General features: G+C 29.5%; 2 protein-coding genes across 3 annotated transcripts; one reads left to right on the plus strand and one right to left on the minus strand.

Moving 5' to 3' along the window:
- Positions 1 to 6,954: 6,954 nt before the first annotated feature.
- Positions 6,955 to 10,552, plus strand: LOC124834604 (uncharacterized). 2 transcript variants are annotated; one of them, XM_088093240.1, is made up of 10 exons: positions 6,955 to 7,118; positions 7,355 to 7,460; positions 7,993 to 8,029; positions 8,122 to 8,191; positions 8,311 to 8,415; positions 8,648 to 8,798; positions 8,993 to 9,075; positions 9,145 to 9,238; positions 9,329 to 9,409; positions 10,280 to 10,552. In XM_088093240.1, the coding sequence occupies exons 1-10, from the start codon at positions 7,088 to 7,090 to the stop codon at positions 10,302 to 10,304; spliced, it is 783 nt and encodes a 260-aa protein (XP_087949366.1). In that variant the 5' UTR covers positions 6,955 to 7,087; the 3' UTR covers positions 10,305 to 10,552. The 2 variants fall into 2 exon arrangements, with proteins under 2 accessions (XP_087949366.1, XP_047165276.1); XM_047309320.2 differs by lacking the exon at positions 10,280 to 10,552 and having other exon boundaries at positions 9,329 to 9,460.
- LOC124834605 (uncharacterized) lies at positions 9,449 to 10,249 on the minus strand. The gene is made up of 2 exons (XM_047309322.2): positions 10,112 to 10,249; positions 9,449 to 10,009 (listed from the first exon to the last, which is right to left on the minus strand). Exons 1-2 carry the CDS (start codon positions 10,163 to 10,165, stop codon positions 9,611 to 9,613), a joined length of 453 nt encoding a protein of 150 aa, XP_047165278.2. The 5' UTR covers positions 10,166 to 10,249; the 3' UTR covers positions 9,449 to 9,610.
- Positions 10,553 to 12,655: the final 2,103 nt, after the last annotated feature.

Consider the following 12,655-nt stretch of genomic DNA (forward strand, 5'->3'; position numbering starts at 1 on the left):
GGTCTGTATGTACAAAAGTATATTCATTGTTGGTTTTTAGTCAGGAAAATCACATTTGCAGAATGTATCGTTTTCTTTTACTAAATATGTGCGAGTAAATAGCGAATCTGGTCATGGGTCAGTTTTTAAATAAGAAATTTGGGTATGGAGTAATTTAATGGTTATTTTTCAGAGGTTCGAAAGAAAAGTTAATCCATATAAGTATGATTAGAAAATTTAATTATTTCTGATTAAAATAATTAATTTTATGAGAAAGTGTTTTAATTAAATGGTTTTGAATTATAATTATTTGGTGAAGTAAGCTTAAAGGATCCAGCAAGTTATTAGTCCGGAGTGTATAGATAAAAAGTGAAAAATTTACAGATGCTCTGAATATTTTTGTAACAAAACAGTATAAAGATTTACTGAAATTCACTTTTGAGGCCTTGGACATAGATAGTGAACCTAGTTCATGGGTCCAAAATTTACAAAAAAGTTCTCCCAAAGATGATATCTTCTTGGTTTAGATAATTTGCATTACGAGACCTTCATCTTCAAGAGTGTCCCTTTCGGGACTTGTTTCTTCAAATGAAGACCTAAAACCTTTTTGAAATTCGCAGTATCCGTTCTCCTTAAATATGATTTTCAGTTTGAATTTGGTAAATAGAAAATATGGAATCCTATTAAAAATTACATTTTACTTTTCACTTTTTAACTCTAATTCAACTTTAAGAAATAAACTTAATAAAATAAGTTTTGCATATGCTTGTATATTACAATTTTTTTTTTAGTAGATATCCAGTTTTTAACATATTCTTCGTATCAATAATATTTAGTATAAGAATAAAGAGAAAGCTTGATAAGTGATTTAATAAATTCAATTAATCTTATTAAAAATAATTTTTAATAACTCTAGTATCATTTAAAAAAAGATAAAATTTAAGTTTAATTCAATCACATAAAAATAAATTTAATAAAATATGTTATAATTTAATCTTACATGTATACATAAAATATTTAATAATATAAAACTAATCATTCATAAAATTAATAAATGTTAGATAGGCAGTGAAGTTGAGTTCAATTATCTTTAATATTAAATTCTAGACAACCTTTCAACTATTCTAATAATCAAAATTTCTTTTTTAATACTCTTTATATATCCGGGTTACCTGCAAAAGGTACTCCTTAGGTCAGTAGATGACCTTTTGATATTCAGAGTCAATATTTAAGAATGCAATAAATGTAATTACATACCACTTTACTTTAAACTCATAATTATAAGTTTTGGAATGGACTTGCAATTAACATGCGTCTAATTATGATCCAATAATAGATATCACTATTTTTTTTTATTCCAAAAATACTCTACATTTTCCCGCTATTTTCTTTTATTTCAAAAATACCCTACACCTTCCCACTATATTTAACCATCTTTCTCTTTCCACATTAATGGAGCATTGCAAAATTTTATTTACACTTTCTCTTAAATAAGTTTGATTCAATCTTATTTTCACCGTTCAATATATTTTTTTTTTCAAATTACTTAATAAATGGTAAAATTTTGTTCTAAATTTCTAGAAAAATGTTTATATATATGTGTTTTTTTTTACAATTAGTATCTATAATTTTTAACATTATATTATGTTTTAACTTACGACATGTTTGACTCAAATAACTTGAATAAAGTATTTAATTTATTAGATAAATAATATAAAAATATTATTAAATACTTAAAATATAAAAAAAATTATTTGTTAAAGATTTGGAATTTATTTAGTTCTTTCGTCATTATAAAGTTAGTATATAATAATAATAATAATAATATATTATTTACTATTAATATTATTATGTTTATTATTTTGTATTTTCATCTAACTTTTAAGTTTATAAAATGGAAGTGGTAGAAGCACTAATATTTTTAAATTTTATATTTTGCAATATATCACAAGTTTAAATCTAAGTCATATGAATGCTCCATTAATACAGAGAGAGAAAGAGAAAGATTGTTGAGGATAGTGGGGAGGTGTAGGGTATTTTTGGAATAAAAGAAAATAGTGGAAAGAAGTAAAGTATTTTTGGAATAAAAGAAAATAGTGGAGAGGTGCTGAAGCACTTGGGGTGGTGAAGGGAGTAACACCCTACTTTAAATTATACTCATAATTATAAGTTTTGGAATGGACTTGCAATTAAGATTGGTCTAATTATGATTCAATAATAGATAATCATACTTTACCTATAAATGTGTTTAATTTACAATTTTAATTACTTATTGGTTGACATGTCATTAAGTTAATGTTTCTCCAATAACAATCACCTAATTTTTGAAAATTAACTATTTACCGCATGATCATACAATACAATAAATATCGGAAAGAATAACATAACTATAAAAGTAATAATTCTATGAAGTTAGCATTAAACCGATGACAATATGCTAGATCCTCTTTAATAGTCCCAGAGGCTGTGGTGGGTGGCCAATGACAATTATTCTGGTTCAAAAAGTATTGGATCCAAGTTATAATTAAGTTAAAACTTTACTTCAAACATCATCATGTTAATACAGTATATATTTCTCTACTCTAGTCAAATTAGTACAAATAAACTATAAACTAACTAAATAGTTGATAAATGTAATTAAATTAGAAATTATTGTCGTAAGATAATCCAAAAGCATGGCATTTATGATTACCCGAAGACAAAACATGAAGTGCAAATATATCAAAATGGCTTATCATTTATATTTGACTTTTAATGATGAGCTCAAACTTCTTTTTAACCTTTTAAACAAGTTTTGTCTTTTAATTACATTGGTCCACCCTAACATCAAACCATATATTGAAATCTCCATAGCAATCAAAATCTACTTTTGTAGCCAAAGTAATAATGACACAATTACACTTTTTTTTAAAAGGATTTCATTCCCACCCATTTGTCTTACTCCTTTTTATTTTAAATTCAATATAAAAGTAATGCAAAAGTTTTTCTCAGATCCTAATTATCAAAATATCCATCTCTTTCCTTTTTATAATCAGTATATTATTTAGAATTTTAGATTCAGTAAAATGAGAAAAAAATTATGGGAATTTAAATATGAGCGTAAGTTCGTATTTAATTGAGATAAAAAAAAAGAATTAAGTAGATTTATTATTTTAATGTTTTAAATTAAACGTGTTGTCATCTATGTAATTTTGATTATAATCTTATTGTTGTCGTGTCTTTTATACACTCTCAAAAGACTAATCAATTGTATATGAATTAATAGTTTATGTTAATGATCGATTTAATCATGTATAATACAAGTGAAAAAATTTAGATATAAAGATTTTTTTGTATTAAAAATCTTTTTAAAATGAGTTTAAGGAGAATGTGTCACCAACAATTATATCATAATATGTATCATTATATTAAACTAATTAATATCAATTTTAAAGGCAGAAAATTAAAGGTGTTGTGCAGCCTGTGCTTTCTGCATTTATAAACAATCTTTTGGCACATGTTTGAGATTTCTCACCAAGATATGCCAAAGTAATCTCAATAGTAAAGGCTGCAAGGCGTGCTGCAGGTTGTGCTTTTCCATAAATATTTTATAATCCTTTAGGACGTTGAAGTCATTAAGTCAATCATATATAAAGCTAAGTTCTTTTTCACATATGATTGTATATATCTTACAGTAAAGTTAAATAAATAAATGGATTTTCCGTTTTAAAATCAACCTAGGAAAAATTAGCAGCTTTTTCCCACCAAACTAAGTATGGTTTCAATTCATAAAATAAGATCATTGATTGTTCTGATACATGAAATTGTTTAGTTCATCCTCATCCAAACTTTTGAATGACAAAAAGTGAAGCTAGAAACAAGCATGCCATGGTTCACAGAGGCTAGTCAATAGGCAATAGATATAAGTGCTAGAATCTTAGCCTAGATGATGATGGTAAAGCTAATTAGTAACACAAACGTGATGTTTAAGTTAAAACCCTAAAATTTAATAGGCAGATGAAAGTTTTCAATTTGAGGTATTAGCTTATTCAAACCCGGTTAAGTAAATTTTTTAATCGGTTTTTGAACGCCAGTAAAGTTATTTATGGTATTTTGGAGGTGTAAGATTAACATTTGGATTCCAGAGAAAACTTCTGTTAAATTTTTTTTTGTTTATGTTGGGTATAAATAAAGTCTCACATCAGATAAAATAAGAGACGAACATGAATTTATATAGACATAAGATATCTTTATTGGTAAGAGGTTTTCTGAAGTGGTACTAAAAGTAAATCCGTAAGGACTTAGCTAAAAACAGACAATCTCTTACCACTGTGTAGATTGAATCTCTTTACAGTTCAATTTTTCATAATGATTTAGTGGTTTGGATTGAATTTGAAAGAAAAATGTTTTTTCTTGAAGAAGGAAAGAATTTTTGTTTGTGTATGTGCATGCCAGCTTTTATGTAGCAAATGGGATCTCCAAAATATTTGAAAATGGTCATACACGAGTTGCACTATAAGATTTATGATTTTGAAGTTTACAGAGTTTTTCAATTGGGTACTCAATTATGTTCCCTTTACTGAAAAGCTTTGCTTATTTTGAGCCTCCCAATCTTAAAGATCACACACACCACACAGTACTTTAATCTCCAATAAGAAGGTAGTGCCAACACCATATATTGTCTCCTCATAACACAAACGCTCCTCTTAGTATTATTATTATTATTATTATTATTATTTTCAATGAAATTTTGAACTATTTCTCTTTCTGTATTTGATTGTGCAGCTTGTAAAGAGTTGACGAAATGGAAAGTGATCAGATGAGGAAAAATTCACCATTTTTTTTTACCTTGGAGGAATATTAGATGCTCAATCATTAAGGGTCAACTAATTAGCATTTACCACCTTACAACTTATTTAAATTTATATGTTATTTATGTTTAAACCTAAATAGAAAAAATGATACCATGACACACTTTTACATTCATTTGACATGGAGTATAACGATAAAATGGTCATAAAGGTGTAAAGTTGTGTATTTTTTCAAAAAAAAAAGAGTAAAAAGTAAATAATGATATGATCAAATGAATGTAAAATATTTAGGTGTGTCAAAACAATAATTTTACTTAAACAGTGCATGAATGAATATATATATTCATTCACCTTTTTCAAGTCGAAACTTGCCTATGTTAGAAAGGATAACTCACCTATACTAGTTCTAACTTGAGTTAAGCAGTGTTTGGAAGGTCTTTTACAGTGACAGTATGAAGAAGGAATATCTCATATCATGAAAGTTTGACATTAGGTAAAAGAATTCAGTCTATTATTCACGAGTTCTTCTAGAGCTTGATGACATCCCAACTTGAATTTTTCATCTCAGTTCAAAGTCTTCATCAATGAAAGCAATGAATGGCGAAAGTAGATAGTGGACAGAAGGAAGGACAAGTAGCATTTTAAGATTTCCAGGTAAGCTTGCATGAAAGTTGGATTTTATAGGGTGACACACATAGTGGTGCACAATGAATGTACTCATTAACCTATGCATGGTCATCTACCTCAGTAAACCTCAACTTTATCTTCTTTAGCCTGTGATGCATGTTAGCTCCACCTTTCACTTTGCAATTCATTATGCATCACTATATTGTTTTGAGAATCAAAACTGCAAATATTTGCACAACTTAAAGAGATAGAGAAACGAGAAAGTCATATCATATACCAATAAAATAAGTTGACGAGGGAGATATATTTCAAAGATAAGACAAATGAATGTAAACCTCTATTTCATAAGACAGTTGTAAAATTGAGTTAGATTTATCAGAGTCATCCAAAATTTATTCTAAAAGATTTAGTGTTTATTGGACTTATCGCACCATCTCTTGTTACATACTCTTATTAAATGAGTCACACGTTCTAGACGTATATGTCTCGGTGTGAGAAGTGTGTTGGAGATCACATCGATTAGGAAAAAGACATATTTATAGTATATTAATGAATGCAAACATCGTTTTACAAGTAGTCAATTTTATAAAATCGTCGATTTTGTTGGGTTGAATTAAGCTGAAAAAAGAAAGTATATGTAAAATTCAAAATTCATCACATTGAAACTTGATAAAGAGTGTGCTTAGATCTGATATGTTTCTTAAGATTCCTTTTGCCGAAGATCATGAGTTAAACTTCTTTGTTTTTTTCCTTCTCAAGAATTTATCTTTCTGCTAAACAAATGAAGTGTCAGGAGGTTATTTTTTCACCTAGATGTGTAAAAGAGAAGCTTCATTACCATTATTGTTTATCATTATATATGCTTAAGTCAAGGTTTATAATCTTTAGACTTGTTTTCATGAGTATAGATAAATAAAACTTTTCTTTAGGTGGGGTTAGCAACTATGTTTAGTGGCAAGCAAGAAAACAAAAAAAAAAAAAAGAAAGAAAAAGGAAAGAACGAAAAGCTTACTTACTTTTTCTTGTCAATTCTAATTTGAAACACCAGTTAAGTTACATAGCTTAATTATCATATGTCGGGTACTTGAAAGAAGAGGAAAATACCAAGAAACTTCAGTTCCTTTTACAAGTGCTGTTCTTGTTGATTTCCCTATTCTTTGCTTGAGTTCCTTCGAGTGGGTGAAAATTCAAAGAACTTTTAATTTGAGGTTAATGGTTTTCCATCATCAATCATGCACAAAATCATAAACAAATAAGTGTGAAAAGATTTTTTTTACAAACTAAGGTTATTCTTTCTTGTTTTCAGTAATATTTTTTTGTGGTTGCAGTTATCTTAATATTTTGGCCATTTGTCACAAACATAATAGATGATTGATTGTGTTATTCTATGCTTTGATTCTCTGTGCTCATAAAGGTTTCCTTATTTTTTCTTTGTCTTTACCTCATCTTTTCATGGATACCCTTCTACACTGTTGCAGCATCACTCTATAGTTGGTGCACCCACTGGTCACTATATCTATATCTATATATATATATATATATATATAGACACACACACACACACATTGCAATGCATATTCACTCGTTTTATTCCAACTCTACCATACCCTTTTGGGTGTAAAGGGGCATCACCATCCTACATTTTCTTCATTGTAGTTGCTTGTGCTTCATCAATTTCTGTAAACAATAAAATGAGTCATGCACATTCTCATACAGGCTCTGGTTTGTTCTTCTGCTCCTCTTGTCCTTCTTTGCACCTTGATGAATTTTAGTCTTTGACTGCTATATATCACTGAATTATAGGACCTTTTTCGTTCTATTCATTTGTTGAGTAAACCTGCATTACTTAAAGGATTCTATGACTTTGTACTATTGTTTTGAAATCTGGTAGTAACTATCTTCAAACTTAACATTGAAATCTGTTAGTAACTGGTATGTTTTCTCGCTTACAATTGCAGGCAGCAGAATCACTCCTGAGTTTGGAAAGACATATGTTGTGAGACCCAAAGGAAAACACCAAGCCACTATAATTTGGTTGCATGGTCTTGGTGACAATGGTTTGAGGTATGAATGTCATCTCTCTTTCTTTCTGACATTGTCACAACTATTAGCTGTTCATTCTTTCATACCAGTTGTCCTATATTCACTTCTCTTTTCCTTTTTACCTTTCATGATCGTTAATGCTTTCTAATATTGCACCTTTTTCTTCCTCCAACCTCTCCTTTTTCTTTTCCTTTTCACAGCTAAGGTATTTGTGGCACATGGGAATGAATTATTTCATGTTGAATTTTCACACATTTCAACACCTCCTATTTCCTGTCATATATCATATATTTCATGAATAAAGATTGGTACATTCTAGTAATGTTCTATGGCCACTGAAAATGCTAATGAGTTTGAACATTTCAAAACAGTGTCATTTTACGGTGGTGAAGTTTTAATTTTTAAACTTCCTGCGCTAGACATTCCTTTTCCATGCATGGTTGAGTGCTTTATTCTAGACAATTTCATCAAGCAAACCATTGGTTCCTGAGTAAGGTGTCATATTTACTTATCAGTGACACACTTATCTAATTTTAAGCTTTGTTTCTTGTAGCTCATCTCAGCTTTTGGAATCCCTTCCACTTCCAAATGTAAGAATCTTATACATTGAATCAGTCTGAGATTAACTTCAATTAATCTGTTTTTGTGTTGTATTCTCACAATATTATATGACATTATGCAGATAAAATGGATTTGTCCAACTGCCCCCACCCGTCCTGTGGCAATACTTGGTGGTTTTCCCTGCACAGCATGTATGAGATACTTAAACTTCTCTGTCACTACAACTTCTGAATCAAACCAGCACTATGTAATCTAAGTTTTTTCTAGTCATAAAAGGGAAATCTAACTTGCTCAGTGGCTTCTTAATCAGGGTTTGATGTGGGAGAACTTTCAGAAGATGGCCCAGATGATTGGGAGGGTTTGGATGCCTCAGCAATACACATTGCTAACTTGTTGTCAACAGAGCCAGCTGATGGTATATAAATTAATCAGACATCAATTTTTGCAAATTTACAATGTCCCACAAATACATTTCAGTATTGTTATTAGTTAAGGAAATTGAATAATCACTATTCTATTAGTACTTGCATTCATGTGTAACTTTGGACTAGGCGTTTTCTTCTTTATACATGTCCAGTTTTTGCATAGATGAAATTGATATATATATCTTGAAGATTTACTTTGTTTGACAATCAATTATGTGATAGTGAAAGTTGCTATTGGAGGCTTCAGCATGGGTGCAGCAATAGCCCTATACTCTGCAACTTGTTTTGCCATAGGAAGGTATGGAAATGGCATTCCCTACCCTGTCAATCTAAGAACAGTGGTTGGACTAAGTGGTTGGCTTCCAGGATCAAGGTATATGTTGTAAAACTATTTGTTGGAATCATTACAGTCATGTTAAGGATGACATTGGTCATTTAACCGAAACATGAGACTTTGTTTTCTCATTAGATTCCCAACAATCATTAGAGATTTTGTTAACAAATCTGCAATAGTCCACGTACTAAATTCACATGACAGACACTGTGGTTGAAACCTGGTACTTGTAGGAGCTTAAGGAACAAGATAGAAGTATCACATGAAGCAAGAAGACGAGCAACTTCATTGCCCATTTTGTTGTGCCATGGAATCAGTATGTATCTATAAAACTGAAAGTTAATGTCATTGCTTAAGATTCTAATGTGTTTTGTACTGTTTGTAGGTGATGATGTGATCCTTTACAAATATGGTGAAAAATCAGCTCAATCATTATGCTCAGCAGGGTTTCGATATGTTGCATTCAAATCCTATGATGGGTAAGCAATTTTTATAGATGAAATCATCCTTGTAATTGGTGATGAATTGGTTAAATCAGGTTTTGAACTTTTGGTTTGTGATGTGTGCAGGCTTGGTCATTACACAATTCCTAGAGAGATGGATGAAGTTTGCACTTGGCTTAGTTCAAAGTTGGGGCTTGAAGGATCCTCGTAATTATTCTATTTAAGAGATTTTGAGATAATAACATGTTCTGTTTTTAACTTTTTTTTTTCATATAAGATGATATTATAAATTCAAGGCTATATATATATATAGCATTGAAGTGAACATGGATGAAACAAGAGTGTGGCACGTGGGAATAGCAGCTTATTTAAAACGTGATGCTGCGTAAAACCACGACAACATAGTAACTAATTTCTGCGATTGTAATCATCGTTATGGTCCAGCCCAAGAGTTTTCTTCACGGCCTCTGTAGCACCTTGGGCCGCACCCTTCACCATTTCCCCTGTCTGCTGCAGGAACCCTTGGGTGTTGTCCTTACCCGATTGGGCCGATTCCTTCGTTGACTGGCCCATCTCTGAGGCCTTACCTTGAACAGTATCTTTGTTCTGTTGGGCCTTCTCCTTTGCCGCTTGGGAAGTATCGCTAGTCTTGTCCTTCGCCGCTTGGGCTGTTTGTTGGGTCTTGTCCTTCGCAGCTTGGGCTGTTTGTTGGGTCTTGTCCTTCGCAGATTGGGCCATATCATGGGCCTTGTCCTTTGCAGCTTGGGCCTTATCCCCGATATTGCCCACAGTCTGCTTTGTCTTTTCCTATAACAGATTACATAAAAAAGATGCAGACCCAGTTTAAAATATTAATTATAAATTAAAAATTCCTAAACACAAGATTAAATATTGATAATTTTTTTTTACCTCAGTTCGGCCCTTGGTTTCACCAGCTTCGTAGCTTTGGTTTTGGGATGCCATATTCTCTTCAAATCTCAAAATTCAAAAACTCAAATCTCAAACTTTCTCTTTTTCAACTCGTGACTGTGTTTGAATTGCTTTCTTTCTATTTATAGCGTTTCATGCGTTTTGTAGTATAGCCACGTGTGCTGCTTCATGACACGTGTAAGGCACGTGCCGCTCTTAAAATCGACTGCTATTACAAGCTTTCCGTGAGCCGGTGGATTTCTGCCACGTTATCTACTTTTCATCATTTTTCTTCTTTTTCGTGTCGAATAATCTCAAGGCAGAAAGATGATGAACATAAAAAGAGAAAAATGTTTTATTTTAAATAATTCCTGTATGAATGTTGGTGTTAAAATGTAATAACAACTATATTATATTTTACTGATAATATTTGGAAATCTGTTTAAAACAAAAAATTAATATAAAAGAAACTTTCTATTTATTTATTAACAATAATTAACGTGTAAAAATATAAATATTTATCATTCGGTCGGAGAAAAATTTGACACAAAATTATTCACACGGAGTGTCAGTATTATATGAATAAAGTTCCTACTTCTCTCTAATTGTGCAATTGTAGAAAAATTTAAATCTTAAAATTCCATCTAACAGTTAAGTTTTAAATTTATATTTTCAATCATTTTTTTACTAAAATATTCTGTTTTATATGCAACACCTCAAAAATATCATCCTAACAAAAATATCATAGATGAATGTACGTGATTATATCAAAATAAAATTTAGAAGATATAGTTCATAATATTAAACACAATTCTCGTTTAATAACTAAAATTTAAACATTTAAAAAATATTCAAAAGAAAACTACTTTGTGTGACATATACATAATATCTTAAATTATAGCTACGAAACTCTAAATTTGTTCTTAGTATTCAACATCCCTTGACGATTTAATGTTTGTCTTTGTCATATCATATGTTATATTTTATTATCATGAAATTCACCGTCGTCACATATAAATAACACCAAAAAAATAAGTTAGATATAATTTTAAATTCACAAGTTTTAAATAGAATAAAAGAATATACTATCAATTTAGAAGTAATTATATGCCTTCTAAGTCATATAATCATCATCAAATATCAAGACTCGTATAGTATAAAACCTATACTAATAACCACAAATATAATTTTTGAAAGATTGGTGTTTTGACTAAGTATATTTCATTTTTCAATTTAGAGTTATAATTATAACATGTTTGAGTTTATCTTAGACAAAGTAAATTTTATACCTAATGAGTTTGTCTATTATCGATACTTTAGACAATAATCTTTTTCGATTCGCATAATTAGTTCTTAGGACGATCTCAATCCAGTATTTGTCGTGAATACATCTCACATTAAAACAACTCATTGTAGCATTTTCACCTTAAGAATAACTACATTGTCATTTCATTCATACACATCTTAATTAATAGTAAACATTATCAATATAGTAAGCACAATCACAAAAAACTAACAAACATAATATATCACACTTAGCTTATTCATTACATTCTCGTAAAATCTTAAATCATTACACCATGTCATACATATGTAATTTAATTCAATCCAAACTCAACTCATAATATCAATCACCCATTGTTTATTTCAAATTACAAATTAATAATTCATCATTTATATTTTATATTACTATAACATTGAAATACTATATTTCCAGTAATTAAATAAAAGGAGAAAAGATATCTCTCTAATCATATACATCTAATCAAATATCCGATAATCTCAATAAAGATTCATATATCTAGGACAAGTTATCAAATTTTCAGCTTAATCCAGTTTTAACAAAGTAGTAACCCAAATTTTTCCAAAACTGCTAAAGGCTGAAAACTGGATGACACTCGGTGATATTGCGATTATATTAGGATTGAGCTTTAACTGAGCAAATTAACTTTTTTAAGGTATTACCCACTTAAAAAACTTTACAAAATCGTAGTATCATTATGTTTTAGCATAAGAATTACCAATTTAATCCATAAAAATATCATAGAAAAACTTATATTAACAAACATCAAAATTCATACTCACAATATCAAAACACCCTAAAATACCAATTGAATCAAACTAGTCTAACTTTAATGAAATCCTACCATACTAAACATATTACAGAGTGTGCAGAGTCATTTATAAACACACTTTAATTAAAAGCTAAAATACTATTCCACTTATGTATTTTTCAACTTCACAACTCAATTATCAAACTTAACCTATAATATAATTTTTTCACATCACACGCCAATCAATCAATTCAATCCATTGTCACATGTCCAATTAAAATCATGAATAATATAAAATAATAAGTTTATGTAAATTATAATTGTAATTTACTTATTATATTTAGAAAGAAGATAAAATTTATAAAAATTCTTTTTAGAGAGAAATACCTATAATTTAAACATTTTATTATTAAGATATTATTATGTTATATTTTTATAAAAACCACCACTATTCTTAACTTATTTTTTAGGTTATCATATTTGTAAATGA

Source organism: Vigna umbellata, chromosome 6, assembly GCF_029865625.1.
Source record: "Vigna umbellata cultivar VRB3 chromosome 6, Vumbellata_1.0, whole genome shotgun sequence".
In the NCBI taxonomy this organism is placed as follows: Eukaryota; Viridiplantae; Streptophyta; class Magnoliopsida; order Fabales; family Fabaceae; genus Vigna; species Vigna umbellata.

Coding starts and splice junctions, on each gene's coding strand:
- LOC124834604 (XM_088093240.1), top strand. CDS start 7,088: ATGAGTCATGCACATTCTCATACAGGCTCTG. Junction 8,799..8,992: donor GGTTGGCTTCCAGGATCAAG/GTATATGTTGTA, acceptor TGGTACTTGTAG/GAGCTTAAGGAACAAGATAG. Junction 9,410..10,279: donor TTGGGGCTTGAAGGATCCTC/GTAATTATTCTA, acceptor TGCGTTTTGTAG/TATAGCCACGTGTGCTGCTT.
- LOC124834605 (XM_047309322.2), bottom strand. CDS start 10,165: ATGGCATCCCAAAACCAAAGCTACGAAGCTGGTGAAACCAAGGGCCGA. Junction 10,010..10,111: donor AAACCAAGGGCCGAACTGAG/GTAAAAAAAAAT, acceptor AATCTGTTATAG/GAAAAGACAAAGCAGACTGT.